Source organism: Haemaphysalis longicornis, unplaced genomic scaffold, assembly GCF_048455015.1.
Source record: "Haemaphysalis longicornis isolate Haplotype H1 unplaced genomic scaffold, Haemaphysalis longicornis Haplotype H1 scaffold_12, whole genome shotgun sequence".
In the NCBI taxonomy this organism is placed as follows: Eukaryota; Metazoa; Arthropoda; class Arachnida; order Ixodida; family Ixodidae; genus Haemaphysalis; species Haemaphysalis longicornis.
In genome coordinates, this window is record NW_027526225.1 from 86092257 (window position 1) to 86113133 (window position 20877).

At 46.8% G+C, this 20877-nt stretch overlaps 1 protein-coding gene and 1 long non-coding RNA gene across 5 annotated transcripts in view; one reads left to right on the forward strand and one right to left on the reverse strand.

The window, feature by feature from the left end:
- Window positions 1–5660: 5660 nt before the first annotated feature.
- The window catches only part of LOC144162917 (protein neuralized-like), a 35083-nt gene continuing 19866 nt past the window's right edge, over window positions 5661–20877 (reverse strand). For both annotated transcript variants that reach the window (XM_077693643.1, XM_077693642.1), the window contains 2 exons: window positions 10035–10125; window positions 5661–5792 (listed from right to left, as the gene is read on the reverse strand). In XM_077693643.1, the coding sequence (XP_077549769.1) occupies window positions 10046–10125 (80 nt within the window). In that variant the 3' untranslated portion in view covers window positions 5661–5792; window positions 10035–10045. The remainder of the gene's footprint in view (window positions 5793–10034; window positions 10126–20877) is intronic.
- LOC144162053 (uncharacterized) lies at window positions 16793–19547 on the forward strand. Of its 3 annotated transcripts, XR_013320591.1 has the most exons (5): window positions 16793–17057; window positions 18198–18281; window positions 19037–19100; window positions 19202–19336; window positions 19469–19547. It is a non-coding gene; the product is annotated as an uncharacterized LOC144162053 (long non-coding RNA). The 3 variants fall into 3 exon arrangements; XR_013320589.1 differs by lacking the exon at window positions 19037–19100; XR_013320590.1 differs by lacking the exon at window positions 16793–17057 and having other exon boundaries at window positions 17814–18281.

A 20877-nucleotide genomic window follows, 5' to 3' on the forward strand; every position in this document is an offset into this window, starting at 1 on the left:
GTGCGCCGGCTTTCGCGGGCCCGGGAAAGAGTGCTCTTGTGCGTCTGTACTTTCTTCGAGCTGTGTGTGAAGCCCTGGGAGGCGGCGAAACAGTTAACGCTTCTGGGTATAGATCCAGCGCTTTCAGTGACTGCATCGGGCTTCCGTTTGGAGCGCTGCTCTTTCCGAGTCGGGCTGTAAGCACGTTACGGTAGCTCGGACATCCTAGAATTCACGGCGGTCAATCGTGAGAGCGGGACGTTTCTTCACTGAGTTTTAACAGGGTTCAGAGGATAGCTGTAAGGGCGTGTGACTGGCACGTAGGTTATTCGCACAAGACTACTTTGGTACCGCTGAAAAGTAGTACTTTAGAGAGCCTTGTGTATGAAAGCTGCGAAAAAAAACCCAGCTGTTGGAGCTTGCAAAAGAGTTGCGCTTGGATGTTTCTGACGCGCTCAGAAAGCTAGAGTTAATACAGGCTGTACTCGCTGTTGGAGTTTACGATGACAAGCTGTCGGAACGCATTGAGGATATCGATGACAGGGAGACCGCTAAACGTCAGGCTGAAGAGGCAGAATGCCAGCGAGAAAAACGGGAACAGGAAATCCAGCTGGAGCGAGAACAACTTCAGCAGGAAGGGGATAAACTCCAAAGGGACAAAAAGAACAAGAACTGGAGATCGAGCGAGAGTGAATCTGGCCGGAGGAAAGGATGCAGTAGATAGTGCTCAAGTGGCTTGAGCTCGAAATGTCTCGACCTCAGATTCACGGTGACAGCAGCGCGCAGTCTGCGGCGACTAAGTGACCTACGTTTGTAAGGAGTGGCCTTATGCGACCCGGCAAGATACGAGAAGACATCTGCCTTTTCTGGTCAATTTCGAGCGTACTTGAGAGAAGGCCCAGTTTAGTCGCGACTAATGACCGCAAAGATTGGTTACGCTTTTGATGGGTGAGGCATCCGACGTGACGGCTCGCTTGCCAAAAGTGGAGCCGGAGGTCTACGAGAAAGTGAAGCCCAGCCTCCAGCGTAAGTACAGGCGAAGGCGTTTTGCCAGAAATTCTATGAGCACGAGTGAGCTAAGGGCAAGTCATACTCGGAGTGAGTCTATAGGGGGTACTATAGTTTAGCTGCCAATTTCTTCGCTTGGCAACACTGGAAACGGTCACGGACATGGCCGAAGCATCACGGACAAGGCGGCTTGTTCCAGTGATTCCGCACGCCGCAGAAAAAACAAACACCGGTGTGCGTCGTCTGTTCTGTTTCAACCTGATTCTGAACGGTGGTGCCAGCAGAGATGTTATTATTCGCACTCTCATTGGAGTCGAGGCATTAATTTGCGTTCTTTAGGGTAGAGTTTGGAACGCCCAACACACATCATATGCTTAGCACGGACAAGTACCGCCATCCCGTGGAGGCCAACGTATCCAGTGATGGCGCACTCACATGGTTGCCTGAATGGGTGACTCGCCAGTGAATACAGCGTATTGGTGGTATCCACTCAAAAGTTTTGCGGGAGATTTCTTCGCTTGGCAACAGTGAAACCCGCCATGACCGAGGACACTGTGCCTGCGCATGCGCGTTGCGCCCACATTTCGTAGAAAAAAAAAACACCGTGTGCACAGTCTGCCCCGCTTCAACCCGATTCTCGGCAGTGACGTCAGCAGATATATTATTAATCGCACTCACAATATCTGGTGGCGCTCTACTTGCCGTCGAGCACTTCGTATGCGTCGTCTCGGCCGCGGCGTCAACAGATATGAAAACTAGCAGCGACATTTTGAAGTGATGCTAGGATAGAATAGAGAAAAGTAAGGATTAGAAAGGCGAGGGAAGAGCATAGAAGAGTAGTTCCACTATGGTTGATCCCGTCGCACACAACGCGCCTCGAACATTGCTGGTTGGCGCCATGCTGCGTCCTGGAGGCGAGAAGCCTTGAAGGGAACGCTGAAGCAATGAGACGAGCGAGCTTTCTGTGACAAGGAGCGAAGTCTGCGGCGGTTGCAGCCACTTCGGAGTTCTCTGGAATGGAGTGTGGCCGAAAGACAAGTTCTGGGGAGCGGGAGCTGAATCTCGACGGTCCACACCAGCAGAGTGAAAGCCGGACGACATCCCAATCTAGGGTGGCGGCCCGCGGAGATAACGGGATGCCGAAACGAAGTCCCTCCGAGAGCGCCCGGTGGCGAAAGCAACGCTACGCGATACCCGCTGGCTCTGTAATCGAATACGCGTGGCGGCTACCACGTGAGAGCTGAGGGCGCATTCCGCCGCGGCGAGGAACACTTGTGGTTCGTTAAGAATAAACCCATGTTTCTCCACAAGGTACTACTTTTGATCTCGGTGGGACGGCCTGATGCGTGTGCCGCCATGATAGTGGCTGCGCATCCCCGTTGCTAAGGCGACCCACAGGGCTGCCGGCACGCCCGCCACGCCAGTGAATACAACCTATAAGCTCATGGCAAGCATACAAGAGCGGCTCGAAAAAGTGAAGGCTTACGGAGAACACAAGTTGTTTGAATGCTTCCGTCTAGAATAGTTTTACCGCCAACTGCCGGAAAACGTAAGACACTGGGCGAAGGAGTGGCCAGATGTAAACACTGCGGACAGGGCAGCTCAGCCAACCGACGAGTTTGTCGCACGACGCGGTGCGCAGGGGCCAGACCACGGCTAAAGAAATTTCAAGCAGAGGAATGACAAGTCAGGGCTGAAAGGTGGAGGTATTTAACAAAACGGTAGAGCGTAGAATTGTGTTGACTCGGATAGAGAAACGGGCTGGGAAAGCGACTAGGACGCAGACGCAGAGGCACAGCGCCGAAAGAAAGCCTTGAAACGTGCAAGCTGTCCGCGTGTCGTAACTGTGTCGAGACCGGGCATTTCGCTGCGAGCTGCAAGAACGGCAAGATTGTTTTAAATGCAGAGCATTTCAGTAACTCACGATGTCACCCGCGTTGACGTCCGTAGTCGTAGTCCACACCCCTCCCCCTACACTATATAAAAAAAAATACTATCCGGTGCCTGGTTTCGATCCCTCGACCCTTGCGGGCGGAACGCAATGTACATGGTGCTTTACCCACTGCGCCACAAAGCCGACATAGATTGGGAGGCTACGAACGCGCCTTATATTCTTGACTCATTCAAACTACGTCATGAAGCTGTTGATACAACGCATTCACTACCACCAACTCCCCAAACACTAAACGTTAACGCAATACACCCACCCCCTATGCGACGCATTTACTCGAGTCCCCCTCGCGGGGAGATGGGCCCAATTTTTCACGTAGTAGATGGGAATGAATACAGCTGGCAACTTGTAGAGCTTTATGTACGGGAGCTAGTGGTTAACGGCAAACCATTTTGAGTACTTCACGACTCCGCCACGACACATGATCCACCCTTCGTAGGTCGCGACGGATTAGCGGACGGGACAGAGTGTTTGGGTTAAAAGGACACTAAAGGCTGAATAAAATTTTGATTTAACTGAAAGATCATGCGTTTCGTAGCTATCTCGGCTTTTGTTCGTCGAGCAACGATCCATTATTTGCTGAGAAATAAGTAAATAAAGCTGGCGTTTCTCTCACCCACTTCCCTTTCATTTTTCGTGACGTAGCCATTGCGTCACAAAATAGGAGCGAATCCCCGGCAGCGTGCACACTCCGGGGACTTTAGCGGCGGCGCGAAGCGGCACAAGCAAGATAGCTTGCGGCGGCAGCGCGGCGCCGCAGCGCACAGGTCTACTACCTCCACGTTTCTGTGGCCAAGGAGGCAACAAGTCTTCTACGGCAACGCTTCTCTGGCCAAAACGCACTGGAGGAAAGCGAACATTTTCTGACGACGATGATGATGATTATGATGATGATCGTGGGTGAAGTGAAATATGGTTGATGCGCGAAGCCTGGTCGAAAGCCAACGTTTTCAAAGTTCAAAATACCAAAATGATTACGCCAAAAGCGCACTGCAGGAAATCCAACTTTCTCTGCCTATGATGAGGATAGTGGGTGAAGTAAAGGATGGTTGAAACGCGAAGCCTTCTCTGTTCAAAGCCAACGTCTTCGAAGTCCAAAGTCCAAGCCCAAAATGCCAATCGTTACGCCCAAAATGCACTGCAGGAAAGCCAACCTACACAATGGGTTTCCACAAAGCCACACCAACGCGGGTTAACAGTCAACACTTTATCCCTGGACAATTTCCCCGAGTGCGTACGGGCCAAACACTTGAAGGGCATAATAATCATCAGAGCCCACGTTCAGACGACAACGAACGAATCCCTCACGAGGCTTGATTCGAATAAAGTCATCTTCCTCTCTCCTCTCTCTCTAGACTCGGTCTGCGGCGGAAGAAAGCTTCGCGTTTCAACCATCTTTCCGTTAGACGAAGGGGCATTAAATTTTTATATATACTCCTCCTCGCGTGGGCCAGGAGATTTCTGCTAAGAAACTAACTTTAGCTTCCTTTGAAATTCAAAAGATACACCGCTTAATTCATTTAAGCTCTCGGCCGTGTCACTTAAGATATCTGGTGCACAAGGGTACGAATGTCCTGTATAGCATCACACCGTCCATTAACGCCCATCGCAATAGTCCTGAAAGCAATGAAGTGGATTACTAAGCACATACACCAAAGTTAAATATATCTCGTTATAACCTCCTGCTAAGACCAAGCAGCTGATGGCATGAAGCCTTAAATATTCCGAGTGTTGGTGCTACACGATCACCTTATGTATCTCGGTTATGCTGCCGGTATATTAATTTATAAAATGTGTACATCGATCCAACGAAAGATCTCTGCGTACACAGTACGCCACGGCATCATCATATCCGTCATTATAACTGATTTTCCTTCACTTTCATTCCATACTTACCTGATGCGGCTACGGCGCCCAGCAAACCAAAACACGTGGGCGTTGGAACTTGGCTTACCGAAAATCGACTTTCCTGTCCTGTCGTGCTCTTTCCTCGTCTGTTGCGCCGGTTGCCTCCCATTTCGGAAACCTACTCTATTGAAGGTACTAATTGGTTACATTGGGTTGAAGCTGTGAGTAGCTATAATCGGGTACAATTTAAGAACGGCAACGCAAGTTGCCGGTGTGCCTCATCACAGCAGCCCGATGTCCCTCCGGCGGCGCAAGCAGTGCGTTACTAGGAATATTTTGAACATGGCACGAGCCGTTTCCATGACTTTTTTTATACTTATTACGCTTACAAATTACTGCGGCGACGTAAAACGTGCTTCGTGAGAAAAGGCACACGATATCAGGCATTCATAGCAATTTCCTTTCAAGGCGCGCGCGCCCGTTGTCATCCGGGCACGTCGCTAAGGCGGAGTAATACCGCACATGAGCTTTTGCCGCTGTTAACTTGTTCCCGAGTAGTGTGTACTTGTGGTGCACAATGTACAATGTAGGGCTATGACAGTACAATCTTGCCCATTCACTCAGTTCGCATTATTCGCCAAGGCCTTTGTTGTTCATAAAACAATAAATAGAAAATAATACAAATATTAGTAGTGTGATAACTTGTACGGCGGCACAACGCCTAATGCCCTTTGCGGTGTTGTTTTCTTGTAATAATATCAGCAAGGTGCTGCAAAAAACGCGCGAGAACGAAAGTGTAGCATCGCACTGCGTGGGACTGTGATGAAGGAATATGTGAAATTTTGTATTCGATTGGAGAAATCACATTTTCTACGGCCTTCAGGTCTAAAGGGCGCTCCGGCGTTGATAAGGCAGCATCGGGTCATCAGGCGATTTCAGCAAGCACAAGCTCCTGATGTGCACCAGCTTGGGAGAACAACCAGATGCTCTTGCAGTACAGATGAGCCTGCGTAAAAATCCCACGGCGGGGGAATCCGGTTTTTAGATATTTGGATAAGCTGACGCCAGGAAACTGGCCTTCTGAAAGCGGCCATGAAGGCAGAATACAACCGTGTTCAGCTTGTAATAACTATAGTTTGGTAACTCACTCAGCTCACTTCCACCCGCGAAAGACGCCTTTAACCGAAAAAACGCCTAAAAAAATGAAGGAAGGTCTCACTAACGTGCAAGACTCGTAGGTAGAGGAGCTGTACGCAAGCTTCACAATCATCCCGACGGTTTAAGTCCACGATTGAAGTCGATTTGCTTATTCTTCGCACCCGCAACGACCTTTACTCCAATTTTGTTACTGTAATGGCGAAGAAGAAGAAAATCGAAGAAGCAGAACGAACGAACGGAGCACGCACACTTAAACTTGGCGCCTGCAGGTGCAACGTGTATCCCATGACGTGTTCTGTGTCTAGAAGGTGACGTGATTCCTCTCCACAGTCAAAGCCCAGTGAGTACGCCGTTTGACTCTCGGGTACTGACTCATTGACTGAACCCACATAGAAAAGTGGCTGGTTGCTACAGTAAAACCGCACCAGTGTGGCCGAGCCGCCCCCTTTTATGGGGTAACCTGTGAAGGATTTTGATCACGTGGACCACAATTTTCTACTAGATCTCCTCCAACGGTGCGGCATCGGTGACACAATGATCGAGTGGATCAAAACTTGTTACGAGGACATTTATACTTGCATACTAATAAATAGTGCTGTGGGAAAACCATAGACGTCCGCAGGTCGGTGGGCCAAGGCTGCCTTATATATCACCCATCTCATTCCCACTTTATCTTGAGCCACTGTGCCGTATGGCCCTTGCATCCGAGGTCATCAATGGCCTCAAGATGGGAGGCGAGGAACTCCGTGTTCTCTCCTACGCGGACGAAGCGGCCTTCATTTGCACACAAGGATCACGAGGGGGCGAAATAATTAACCTAGCAAACCACTTTAGCCGCTTTTCAGGAGCAAAGCTAAACTTACTTAAGTCGAGGGGAGCCTGGCTGGGTGAATGGGCCGCCAAACCAAGTTGCCTAATTGGAATGGCTTGGGAACAGGATATGTCAAGGTACTATATGGGTGTGAACCTCAAGCAAAGCGCCGCATTCACAAATCGGTGAAAACCCAAGCCGTCAGCGGCGGAAAGAAAGCTGCAACCATGATGAAACCGGCACACCGCTTTATTCATGAGGGCCCATGTATGAAATGCGATTACATACCCTGCAGTGCTGTAAGGGGCCCATCGACGCAGATACCCTGAATAAGCTGCTCCGATCCTGAGCGGCATTCCTCTGGCGTTCCACATTCGAACCCATGCGCCGCTCAAACCTGCTCTGGAGCCTAGAAAAGCGTTGGTTCGGGCTCGTCAACGCGGAGCTCAAACTGACTGTCCAGTAATCCTTTTACTTTCTGGGTTTACGCGACCCGTTCCTAGTGGTAGCCACACAGTGCCTGGGTACCAGACATTTGGCCCCGTGGCTTGCCACGACAACATCTGTCTTCTTTGACACGCGCGGAACGAGGTTCTAGAAGGAAGTCGCGATAGCCTTAGCCCTGCTCGAGTAGCATTTATCTTGGGATTACCTAAAACAAAGCCCTGGAAACTACTAGGACCTTTTGGAGAAGGTACTGCCGCCCCCTCTCTACCGACAACCCCCAACACCTGACAATATCTTGAAACGGGTAAGAAGACTCCCTGTGCCCATCGTTTCAAAGGATTTTTTCTTCCGCCTCCACACGGGCGTACTGCCGTCAGAGGCACATTTGGAGGGTAAGAGATTCTTCCTCCATGGCGGCACGGGTTCTCGTCCTCACAGATTGTAACACTGCAGCCGTCTTCTGGGACGAGCTGCAGACTGCGTCCACCGAGCGATGGGACCTTTCGGGGTCAGGCCTCCGGCGCCTGAGTGCGCCCTCAAAAAGAACATGGTGCTTCGGGACTGTGTGCTTGTCCTGGTGCTCCACTCGCTGTGGAGGGCTCGAGTGGACGCAGTTCAGTGCGCCAGGAACCCCAAGGCTACCTGGCGGCACTTTAGGGCAAAGGCTGAATGTACAGTGAGCGTTACGGGGGAAGCAGATTCCAACACGGAGCTACGCGACTCCCTGCAAAGGGACATCAAACACTGCGGTGCTTTAAAGAAAAAGGTGCATCGCTGGCAACGGCTGCGACGTTGCCGGACTAGTACGTTGTAACTACGCTTTTCCCCGCTGAACAGGCGTTGTATATCCTTGTCCAGAGTTTTCACTCGCATGGGAACATGTTACTATCCCAGAATTCTCTGTTCATGTACTCTGATGTTATAGTGTCTCCTATGGTCATATGTTCCTGCTTGTTCCTTCCTTGTTGCCGCCGTAGTTCCGCTGGGTTGCGTACCTTGCGACAGTGAAGGCTCGCCTAAAGGTGGTTGGAGTTCCTGTGGCGACAGCATCATGTATGCGTACCATTGTCGGTCACCGCCCCGAGCGTGCCAATCTCTATGTAAATAAATGTTGAAAAGAAAAGAATCAAAAGCGGGAATAGCCTAGTGGTTAACGCTTCCGACTTAGCTTTTGAAGGTCGGTAGTTCGACACCCGCGGAGGCTGTGTTTTTTTTTTTTTTCTGTGAGCATCTCACGAGTTCCTTTCCGGAAACTAGTAACAAAAGCAACGTTCGGGGCCGAACGGGTAAGACGACTGACTCTAACGTAATAAGAGTGGGTGAGACGACTGATTCAAATTGTACCAGTTGATTGATTGATTGATTGATTCTGGGGTTTAACGCGCCGACGCAACGCAGGCGATGAGGCGCGCCGTAGTGGAGGGCTCCGGATTAATTTTGACCACCTGGGGATCTTTATCGTGCGCCGAAATCTCGTACACACGGGCGTTTTTGCTTTTCGCCTCCATCAGAAAAGCGGCCGCCGCGGCCGGGAATCGAACCCGCGACCTCGTGCTCAGCAGCGCAACGCCTTAGCCACTGAGCCACCGCGGCGGGTAAATTGTACCAGTGTTCAGTGCCGAATATGAATTGCGGTTCTATGGAGTAAGTGTTTTTTTTTTGTAGTCAACCCCAATACCCCATAGAGAATTATCTCATTCAAAACAGCGAAGCCCAATTATTTTGTTTTAGTAGACCCCGCTTCGCTGATGGTCTGGTTTGTGTTAGTGCTCCGTCCCTGAAGCGGGCGTCAGAACACGTCTAGTAGACCGCGAGAAATATTCGAAGCCCCCAAAAGTAATTTGCCAAACCCTCCCCCTCCCTTTTTTTCTCCTTTATGCAAAACTTTGATGACAAAGCAGAAACTGTGGCTTTGGCACATGGTAAGCGTAGTTGATTGTCTTTCGCAGTGCACTTGCTTCAAAATTCGCTTCTTGCACCACACTGCTGTGGTGGCGGAAGAAAGACTTACAAAACGTAAGCACTGAAGAGTGGGACGTGCAGCTTTCGCTCCGAGGGCAAATTATTTCACAATACAACGCGCATCGACCTACAGTAAGCCTTCGTTGTAACAAAATACTTGGGACAAGAACTTTGCTTCGTTGTAAGCGGTGGTTCGTTAAAAGCGGACTTGCTTTTCTTGCATAGCAGTTGGTACCACGAAAAAGTCCGAACAAAACGAGAATTTGAATAAAGCGATTTTGTTACGAGTGCTTCCTTTACTTCTTTGTGCGTCTTCGTATCCCTATTGTGAGCCCAGAAGAGATCCTCTGCCCACTCACGGTTAGGCACCACTGGCGTGGCGTAGGTTTACGGAGGCCGTGGAATACAGAAAAGGAATGGGTCCAGTTTGATAAAACACCTGTGAGTCGACCGCACTATGTATGTGAAAGTTTTTTTTAAGTTATAATATGTTTGGTAAGTTGGTGTGATTTTAGTACGAGCATTCGCATTAAATGAGCGTACATAAGAATTTTTTATGTACAGCCTTTGTCACAACTTTTCTCGGCCATGGCGGAAGTACTTAGGCTGCAGAAATTTCAAAGTACCACCTTCTCTGTCGCGCGAGGCTCAAATGTTTAAGTGCGGAAAGCTGGAGAAAACACCTTTCTGTCTTACTGCCATAATATATTTTGTCAACAGTTAAACGTTAGGCTTACACTTTGGATTATTCGTGGCCCACAAACCTCTCGCGTGGCCTTGAAAATTTTGGCAAAGACTGCACATTCAAATTTGATTCAGAAGAAAAACGGCGGCAAATCAACGTTAAAATGCGCGACCGAGCAGTCTTACCCAATGCAGAGTCAAATTCCCGTCTTTGCTTTCTTCGCCGCTTTCTCGCCAGACGCTGCATCGCTGCTCTTGTCTTGGTCCATCTTGGTACCTGAAATGTCGACGGGTATCTCCAGATTCTTGCTTTCTAGACAAACCCGAAAAGTATTCAACTATGGTCGAAATACAAGCACTTTCAGTATATTTAAAAACGTCGAGCGTATCGCCAAACAATTAAATGTGTATTTTCTAACAAGCTATCCGGTGAGGCTAAGTTCATAAGAGTGTTCACAACTTTAACCCAAGTAGCACAGAACATTAGAATAACGTTATCTGGAAGTTGCGAAAGTTTAAATAACGTTAAATGTTACGAGGCAATGTTTATGTAACGTTTACAAAAAACATTCAATGTTGATGTTATGTTAGAAACGTTCTTTTTACGTTGAAAACAAACATGTATATTAACGTTTTGTTCCCAACATTTATTTAACGTTTAGGAAACAACTTAAAACCAATGTTAGAAATACTAATGTTATTACAATGCTCGTACTCAACATTAAAGTAATGTAAATATACAAACATTATAATAACGTTCAGGACATGTTCAGGAAACAACTTATAACCAATGTTAGAAATGTTAACGTTATTAAAATGCTCAGGACTCAACAATAAAGTAATGTACAAATTGAAACATTATAATAACGTTCAGGGCATGTTCACGGCAGAACATTAATGGGATGTACAAATGTAAACATTATTATAATGTTAAGAAGTAACCGCAAAGCAACGTTATAGGTAACATCTTTATTGCAACATTATTACAATGTTCAAGGCATAACGTTGAAGTAACTTTAGAAATTTAACGTTATTAAAATGCTCGAGGTAATACTGTCAGGTAACATAATAAATCTGAACATAAGCATAACATTTAAGTTACAACGGCAGGGTGATGTTATGTTCAAACTAATTGCACAATACAACTGGCTTTTACCAAAGTCTTCAGGAGTACAGGGGGTCAAAACAAGTCCTCCCCCCGAAATTTCTCGTGAGGGAAGTGGGGGGGGGGTCATCTAGGACGGGTGATTCGCGCGAACGTGAATCGCACGCGCCAGATAACGCTTCCAGGCTCCAGCACGTACCGGTCGGTTCTTCTGGCTCCCTCTTCACCATTTTGACATATTAAAAGGGGTGGGGGGAGGATATTTCGGGTTATTTCCTTATTTCACATATATAGAACTTTGCATCTCGTGCCGTCGGCGTGTCGCCACCGATTCTGCTATCTTTGGCGTGTCTTCCGCGGCCAACTTCCAGCTCGTTTGAGCAGCTCTGGCGGCTCGGGCCAACAGTTCCTAATAGTAAAATAACCAGTCTTAAGCAGACAATCCGGTGGAAGCCGCATGCTCGTTCAATCAGTCACGTATATATTTTTTGTACCAAGGATCGGCACACCTAAGAGGCCACCTTTTTATCTTCTTTTCCGCGATCGACGCGTGCCTCTCTCAGCTTTTCGTTTTAATCTTTTCCACAGCCTTCACGCAACCTCTGTTACCTCCCGTCACAGCTCCTAAAGCATGCGTTGCGCCATGGAAACTAGGTTCGATAAAGTATCACAAGTCTTAGTCGATGACTGGAGAGACAATTAAGGAGGACAGATGTCTGTTTGGGCCCCTGACATTAGAAAGATCAAAGCTCTAGTCAATGTGCAGGGATAGGCAGCTGTTTGAAATTGTTCCGAATGCGTAAATGTGCCGCGCTTCTTGTGTTCGAACCCCGTCCCCTTCCACTTCTTCAACTCGCGAGCCCTGGCGTAACATATGTTATGACCTGAAATAAGGTCCCCGCTTGTTACATTGTTAAATTGGTTGAAAGAGTATGCACAATCACCTATCTCGAATTAGGCTTGAAATAAAGAAAAAGGACGATCTAGGCGAATGAAACCAACTTTCTGTTCTTAGCAGGCATCTTGACGAAGAGACAGAAAGGCAGTTTAGGGGGTCAGCTTTACGGGTGGGGGCGGAAAGGGAGGCTAACAAACACCCCCCCCCCCCCCCCCCCCCCCCCCCCCCCCCGATATAAAATCCTGGCTACGCCAATGCTTTTAAAAATCGCAGCCACATTATATTTTAGTGCTTGACTGCATTTTGACGCCGCCGGAGATGTGCTGAGACAAATGTTGGTAAGTGTGTATGCGTGCGTGTTTATTTTGTGTTATGAGCCCAGCCCAGCCCAGGACATGGGCAGGCCAACGTGTTGAGGAGGATAAATTACAGCGCCAATCGTGTCATCAGTTGTGGTTTTGGCCGCTGCGAGTGTGCGCGAAACATTTCTCAGGCAAGGCGACTTTCCCCTCAGTTGCCTTTTGTTCCCTCACAGGAATAGCTCCGTCAACAACCGGTCCCATTTATGACCAGTCCTATTGTTGCCCACCGCCGCTCCCCTCGTTTTGCAAGGCGTGTATCATGCGGGTGCGCGCGGCGGGTGGGGGCTTGCTCCCCCTCTCAAGACCTGCAGGGGAAGTGCGTCAAAAGCCTGTTCTTGTGTCTTGTATTCCGGCGTGAGGCTGCCTGGAATTTTTCTTTTCTGTCATCTGCACCGAGCGCAAGAAAGAGCGACAGCACAGAGCAGCAGAAGGTGTTTTGCGTCATCGAGAAATACACTTGTTGCCGGGAAACAACGATTTGCAAGTCAAATGCAGGTTACTTCAAATATACACGAAAGTTTTAACTATTTTCAGTAAGCATCATGAAGTTAAATTTATTTTAGGAATTGACTAGGAATGATTAGGAATGAATGACTAGGATGAATGAATTAATGAATGAAATAATGAATGAATGACTAGGAATGAATAGGAATAGAAAAAAATGAATAGGAATTGACAGTGTTATGTGTAATTTTTACATTCCTGTCACGTTTGCACCGCAAATTCTGCGCCATTGAAGCATAAAACAAAAATGCGAGAGCTGCTTCTTATCAATGCGGCGATCGAATTAACACCCATTGGATGATTTGGTAGATCTGTAACGAACTCACGCCTACAGTGAAAGCCAGAGTTGCCCTGCGCATGCAACGCGAGACTGCGACACCGCAGTTTCGCGTTATTTTGTTTCGCATTAGCCATATAAAGTACAACAGCATTGTTATGGTGCATCAGCCACAGAGCAAGAAGACACGAACGCCAGTGCCTAGCCTGCTCGCACGTGTGGTAAATTGTAGCCAAAACAAGACGCTGGGCGCGCTCAGATCGACTCTGAGGTGTACATGTATTGAAAAGGAAGAAGCCGAAGCTCTGGCGTTCTTGGTCTGCGCGGAGCCTTCTGTTATGTAAATACGCCTTGTTGGTTCATGGGTTGTAGGGTTTAACGCACCGATGCAACGCAGGCGATGAGGCGCGCCGTAGTGGAGGGCTCCGGATTAATTTTGACCACCTGGGGATCTGTAACGTGCGCCTAAATCTCTTACGCACGGGCGTTTTTGCTTTTCGCCTCCATCGGAAAAGCGGCCGCAGCGGCCGGGAATCGAACCAGCGTCCTCGTGCCCAGCAGCACAACGCCTTAGCTACTGAGCCACCAAGGCGGGTGTAAATACGCCTTGTAAATACATCTTCGTTTCACGTCTTCCTCTCTGTAACATTTTGGTGGCGGTTGCTAACCATATATCCATGCTCCTGCCTTGAGCCTATACGAGCGCGTAAGTGCTCACAATCGATGATACCCTACGCTCACGCTCGCGCTACAAACGGCTAGCCTCCTGGTTATAAGTTTAGTCGGGAAATCGATTTTATGATGTCGATGGGCGGTGGACCCAAGGTGAAATCAAGCACCGGGACCCTTGCGAAGTATCTAACCAAGCTGTACAGCCTTCCTTTGTAGCCGCATAACTATTTCTAGAGTGGATTTCAACTTTTAACATCTACGTATATAAACTGCACTCCGCTGTCGCTCTAATTCCTCCCCATAGCGCTGCGCTGCCGGCACGATTGCTGCCTAAATATTTTGATGGCTGCTGCTGCGGTGTTGTTAATTCACTGCAAAAGCTATAATGTTTGACAACTGTATTACCTTTGATGAAACTTCATAAAAATATTTAGGCGACGAAATTGAAACTTTGAAAACTTCTCTTTGCTGCAGACGTAATCAATTCGTCAATTTTGATGCAAGCCTAGGTTTATCCGCCGTGTAAAAGCACGCACCACGTCGAAGTATAGAGTTACGCGTACAGTTAAACCTGTATGTAAAGAAGTTGATAAAAATTCAAAATTTTCGTTACATGCAGGTTTTCATTATATGCAAGTTTCGATTTAAGGCACCCGTAAATGAAGCAGAAACTAAATCAGAATACTTGACATCAGGGATAGTGAACTCTCCCTTCAAGAATTTATTTCGGAGTGAAAAAATGCTCTATTTGCGGCTTCTGCTTTTCCACGAAGTTTTTCAGTACACGGCAGTCCAAAGAATCAAGGTCACTTATACCCCTGTATTCGCAAGCGTAACGTAACTATCAATTTTGCCTTTTGACACTCTTCGCTGCTTCAACCAGTTTCAAGGAGCAAACGTGTGCTGAAAAGGCGCCTTTTCGCGAACTTGATGCTATTTAATTGTGCACTCAAACTTTTTGAGAAGGTGCTAGCTGGGATGCTGTACCGAACGACAACGTTGATCCTACTTGCCTGCGGAGACGGCACCTGAAATTGCGAGCTTGTCTTGAAAAGACAAATCTTTTCGTTTTCTAGTAGCAGAACTCATCACCAACGAACCTACACCTCAGAAATCAGTGGAGACGCGCGAATATACTCACCGACAGTTGGGCCTAGCACCTAAGCGACACCACACTCACATTGGAAACACACACGGTAGTTTGCAGCGCGGGCAATGTTCGCTAAATTAGTGCATATCTCCAGCCAATTTTTCAGAAAAAGTGCAAAAAACGATGGCTCATCAGCGTATCGACTTCGTTACATGAAGGTGTAACTGTTGCCATGCCTTCGTTATATAGACGTCAGGTCGAAAACGCATCGTTTTCAATGAGGCTGGCAATGGGGATTTGAAAACTTTGTTAAATCCAGGAATTCGTCACATGGAAGTTACATCCTGGTTCAAGTGTAATTGAAATGACTCCTTTTTTCCCATTTTGTGCCTTGCAGACATTGTGCTAACTCAAAGCCCGAATTCTTCTCACAGGCAAGGGCAAGACGATTAGGAAGTATTCGAGTCCTTATAATCAGCCGAAGCGCAATATTTAGCCTCCAATTACGCGAACTTCGTTTAACACCTTGAGTTGCGTTTGTTGTTGAAAAGCTGCGTACCCATATTTTTCCCATCATCGTGTGCGGCGTAAGGACACGAAGCCCTCGAAAAATGGGAGGGGGAGGCAAGAGGAAAGATCGAGCCTTTCATCGCCCACTTTGTTGGCGCCTATGCCATCGAGCTAATTTGAAACTAGAGCCACTAAATAGTGGCTCTATTTGAAACGAATCATCCGATCACAGTGTCTCCCTGTTACTGATATGACGGGGTCTGGGACATTTCGGTGAAACACGTTTCGGCGCACGGGCTTTCCGATGCACGGACTTCTCGGTTCAAAGGCATTTCGATGCGAAAACATTTTGAAGAACATATATGGTTACTCGTAGTGTGCTCCTAACGTGCCACGATGGAAGAAGACAACGACGGTAGAAAACGACGACGAAGCGTTTGAGTACGCAAGCAGTGCACGTGCAGTTTTCTGGAAACAGCGGTAATAAGACAACGCCAGCGGTGCGCTAGCTGTCTCAAGCAGGTCATGTAAAATATATTTGTTGGTACTAGCCACCTACTTCGGTGTGGTTCTTGTATTCCTTATTTGCTTTGAACGTATTGTTGTATTTTGATTTTGGTAAATCATATGTCGTGAATGACTATTTACTGCACTTACTGAATTTTTTTATTATATTAATGCCGCGTTTCAAAAGTTTATCTTACGATTTGTGTCCATTGTTTGGTTTTTCTTTAACACACTTCAAGCAACACCTATTATAAAGCAGATTTATTTTACTCGTTGCGGCTTATTTCCTATTAAGTTGTGGTTCTTTGGGCAGGGGAGAGATTGCTCTAGATTCACTCAGAAAACATTTTAGAAAACATTAGAAAGAGCAGTTTCTAGCCGTAATATCCCGTAATTTGCGTAATATTCCGTGATTTACTGTGAAATGATATCCTATTATTTCTAGTCGTGAGACTATGTAATTTTCGGAGCCGTTTAACGGGGGAAGAAGAAGGGGGGGGGGGGGGGGGTGAGATGGACTCCATGTGCGAAGGCATTCCTGGCGAAGGCATGCGTTATCGGCGATCAGGCGAGAAATTACGTAATCGTGTTCGCTAATAGTGCTCAAGGCTGCAGGGGTAACTCGCTTGTTTAAAGCATACACGTACGAAAAAAAAAAACCTTTTTTGTAGTTATGTGACCACGCAGTTATTCCGTACGCACCAGCCGGACTGGTTAAGTTGCCCACAATTCTTTTTTCATCGAAGCATGATATTTCTGACTAGTGAATCAAAACGTTTAAGTTCTAGTTTACAAAAAAAAAATGCCAGTGGTGTTTTTTTACAAATTTTCTCCCTACACCACTCGTATTTCATGTTTCGTTATGAAGCGTTCCTTGATCCGGGCATCACGCTCAGTCTCGTTCAAAGTCAATCTTGTTCGCGAGTCCTCTTCATTCTGTTCGTTGAGACGAGCAGGTAAGGCTGTCTTCACTTTGCGATGTAAAAGGCGAACTTCGCGGCGCTGTTCCCAAGGGCGGGTGGAGAAGTGTCCCGTCGCATTGTGCGACGTTCCTTTGTGTAGCATCCCCCCACGGCTTTTTGTTCATTCAGACAGGTTTCAGCCGCAGACAGCGGCTGCGGAAAGTTGCTTGGAGATCCACTGCCTTCTCGCCCCATATGAGAGGGAAAGAAAAAAGGGCAAGGGCTCAAGGGGTCTTTTCTCGCCACTGCCGAGTGGACCCCGTGCGCACCCAGCTCCAGTCGTTACACCGGATCGTTTACCTGGAACACTGCAGTTGTAGACGTAAGTATATGCGCAAGCGCATGCTTGTTCAGTCGTAGCCTGTTCGATGGTGTTATATCATTCTCCGTGGTCTGTCCAACCGAGACCCGTTTATCGCTGGATATTCAAAACGAAGCGCCAGAGGCGGCGTTTGGGCAATGTAAGCGACATACAAGGAACGTGTGCAGGAGCAACTCGTGAGTATTTTCTTGCTTATAGGCCCGTGCACACTTGCGACGAGCAACGCGATTTCTGTCGCGGCGACAAATTGGCCGAGACCGAACGACAAAACGGATCGCCGGACGGCAAAAGCTTCCGAAATCGCGTCTCATCGTCGCAAGTGTGAACGGGCCTTATATGTTTGGTGAACTATATAGTAGGCAGTATTGATGGAAGAATCGATGTTACGGGTACGTTGCATGGAAACGATTTTTGTTCGTTGCATGGAAACGATTTTTGCGCGCTTTGTGCAAAGCAAAGTGAATTCGGATAACTAACCTCGCCCACACTCGAATGATCTTCACTTCAGCCGGGCAAGTGAGGTAGCGGCTTGGGCACGTGAAACAAAATAATGTGCGTGTCACGTTAGTTCGCTGTGCGAAATTTTGAAAAAAAAAAAAAGCATTACGTTTGCCCCTAATTGCCTGGCGATGCGATAATTATGTTGAGAACGCCGGGGTTCCTTAACGTGAAAAAAAAAGAGGGGGGGGGGGGTGCAGCCAGTGCAGCTACTTCGGAATGTAGTCGATACAAAATGCAAACGAACAGGAGGTCAGAATGCACCCCTTGGTAGCCTATTTTGCCGCTGGTTAACTTAGACGGTATGACGGTGTACCTATCGCAAAAAGTTCGTCAGACTTCTGGGATATATTGTTAAAAGCTGCAAACCTGAGCCTTTTGTCGTAGCTTTCTTCGCTGGCGAGTAAGCAACCAGACAACCTGCGTGACTATATAGCCAACTTTGTTAGAAAGGGGATCTTTGAGGGCTGAAGGTGTCACAGAGGGTGGGAAAAAGTGCGCTGTTCGAGTACATGCGTTCGTTTGCGACTTACATTTTTGAAATGCATTAAGCAGCATAGCGCGTTCTTGAGTTGTGAGAAATGCACCCCAAAAGGCTGGTAAATAGCAGCTGGTAAAGAGTCGAAGTCACTTTCATTGCAGGCTATGGTTTTCAAGATACCCTCAAACCGGGAAAGCCGCGGAGTTCATCGACGATGAGTGCCAATCCCGAGACCATAGAAACTGGTAAGTAAATATTGCTCAATTGTGTAAATGGCTAGCGGGTTTAGCGAATCAAAATGGAAAAGCGAATTCAATCGATAACGCACAGCACAACAGGAGCTGGAATGACCAGGGCAGGTGCCACTTTAAACTAAGCCGATAAAGATCCGAAGGGGGGAATTGGGGTTAAGAGGTGTTGGAGGTACTTGGTCATGCTAGCGATCACCCACTCCCTCTAAAGGAAGCCGTTCCGTCCAAAAGAGGTCACTCTGGATACAGAATTTTGCCTACTGCGCGTACTTTATCAGAAGTTTGGAACCAACACGCTTTCATTGGGCCCGCATTGATCATGCACAGCCGTCGTTCGCCGAAATAAAACCGACATGCTTCGAGCAAAAAGGCTAGTTCTAGTACTGTTCATCGGTGGTGCGGTTTCGAACAGCTTGAATCAAAGGCTTTTACAGCCGTGGTTCCAGGCGCTCTTCCCAACTTTTGAAAAATCCTGTAAATGCTCAGCAGTGATGAATAACAGGGTGCGTTTCATATGACGAGGTAACAACGCCGAGCGTGAAAAAACAAAAACCATGGTTAAAGTGAACACTAACAAATTTAGTGGCTGCAATGATACGCATGGCTTTGACTGAAAAACGGAACATTCCTGCATTCGTGCAAAAAAAAAGAAGAATGCCCGGGTTGTTGTAAAATGCTCAAATTATTCCTCCTTTCTTCCCCTAGCCTGTTCCAAGCATGTATTAAACCAGTCAGACAACTCTTTTCAGTGCTGAGAAAGACTAGGATCGAAGTTGTGCGTTTATGAGTTCCCACTTTGGTTCCCTTTATTACGTAAGTAAACTTGGACCATTATACACATTCGTGTTTAATGGGTGTGTTCTTTTGTGTGAACCATCTGTAATACCTCTGTAGCACTTTGTGTTCTTTTTTAGGTGAAAGATCTGCCGGACTGGAGGAGCAAACGTCGCTTCTACAACCAAGCGAATTTTCAGATGGGTTGTTTCGATTGAGGTAGCGGTCATCTATATACAGTTGGACAGGAAGAAAAGAAGAAAAAGGTCCGAGAGGTTAGTATCCATTCCCGAGTAGTATTTGGTGAGTGTAGAAAATTTCTGAGAGCGTATTTTGATTTTTTTTTTAGTAGTTCAATTTATGAACTGCTATGCAGCCCATAACAAGTCGCGCCCTATGCTTTCCAGCTGCTGCTGGTGTGACGCAGGTCACAGTCGATAGCGGGCCACATCATTGGTGACTGGATCCACTTTGCGAATACTGGGCTTACAGGAACCCACAAGGTAAGCAATAAACTAATATTCTCAAAATTTAATAGTGCATTTATATTTAAATAATTTTCATCCTAATCTCTGCCTAATAAAAATACATGAACCATGCAGAAGACATAACACTCCGCTAGCGAGCGACTTTGACGAACAGTCACTAACCTGTATAGGTTACTGACTCGGGAGATTCAAGTTGGGAGTCAGGTGACCCAAAATTTTGTGCCCTTGCTTTCTTCTGGTCATATGGTTAGCATGAGTTGCTGCGTAGCTGCTTGTTCAGTTACTCTCCTTTTAGTGCGTGCGTGTGTGCATGTGCGTGTGTATGCGCTCGTTAACTAAACAAATCCTTAGGTGGCGACTACTTTTTCGCGCAAAAACCGCCTACTGCCGCAGGGTACTGAAGTAGGAATTGTTTGCTTTTTCCACACAGACGCAGCCAGCCCCTGGATGGAGCCTCCTCTTCTGCACAGCAGCAGCAATGGAGTGTAAATAAAAAAAATGTTGTAACCATGCAAAAATAAAATAAAATTTTATTTGAAATTTCACTTTTCTTTATTTTGAAAATGCTTTAAAATATATCGTAACCGGCAAACGTGGATAACAGAAACAATGCTCCATGATACACATTCCACACGTTTGGCAAAACGTCATTGTAACGTTCCTGGTCCACATTCTGAAAAGGTTTTGCAACGTTAAAAGATTGTTTCAAGCGTGTTTTCTGCAACGTTAAGTAAATGTAAATCCAACATAATTACTATGTTGTCGAAATGCTTCCTCACAGTTCCAATAATGTTTGACGAAACGTTACTGTAACGTTTTTTAGTTAAAATGTTTTTGTAGGGTGCTTCTGCAACGTTAGGTAAACGTAACTCCAAAAGTATTTATGTGTTGTAGAAATGCTTTCTTACTGTTCGCATAACGTTTGGCGAAATGTGATGTAACGTTTTACATTGTTTTTAAACGTTTTTTGAACGTTATTAGCTTGTTCGCTGCAACGTTAGGGAAATGTAACACTAACATTAATAATATGTTGTAAAAATGTTTTGTGGACGTTTAAATAATGTTTGACAAAACATTACTGTAACGTTTTTGATAACATTAGTTAAACATTAAAAAAAAATGACATTAAGAACATTGCTCTAACGTTAGCACCAAACAAAAAAAATACGTTCTTCTAATGTTTTGGTGCTACTTGGGAAAAAGACGAATGAAGCAAAGCGCCATCGTCCGGATTCGCTAAGAAAAAATGGAGAGGAGTAAAAAGTGGCTTGTTAGTGGACATGTAATGGTATAATCGGTGGAGCTCTTTCAGAAAGCACTCCAACTCT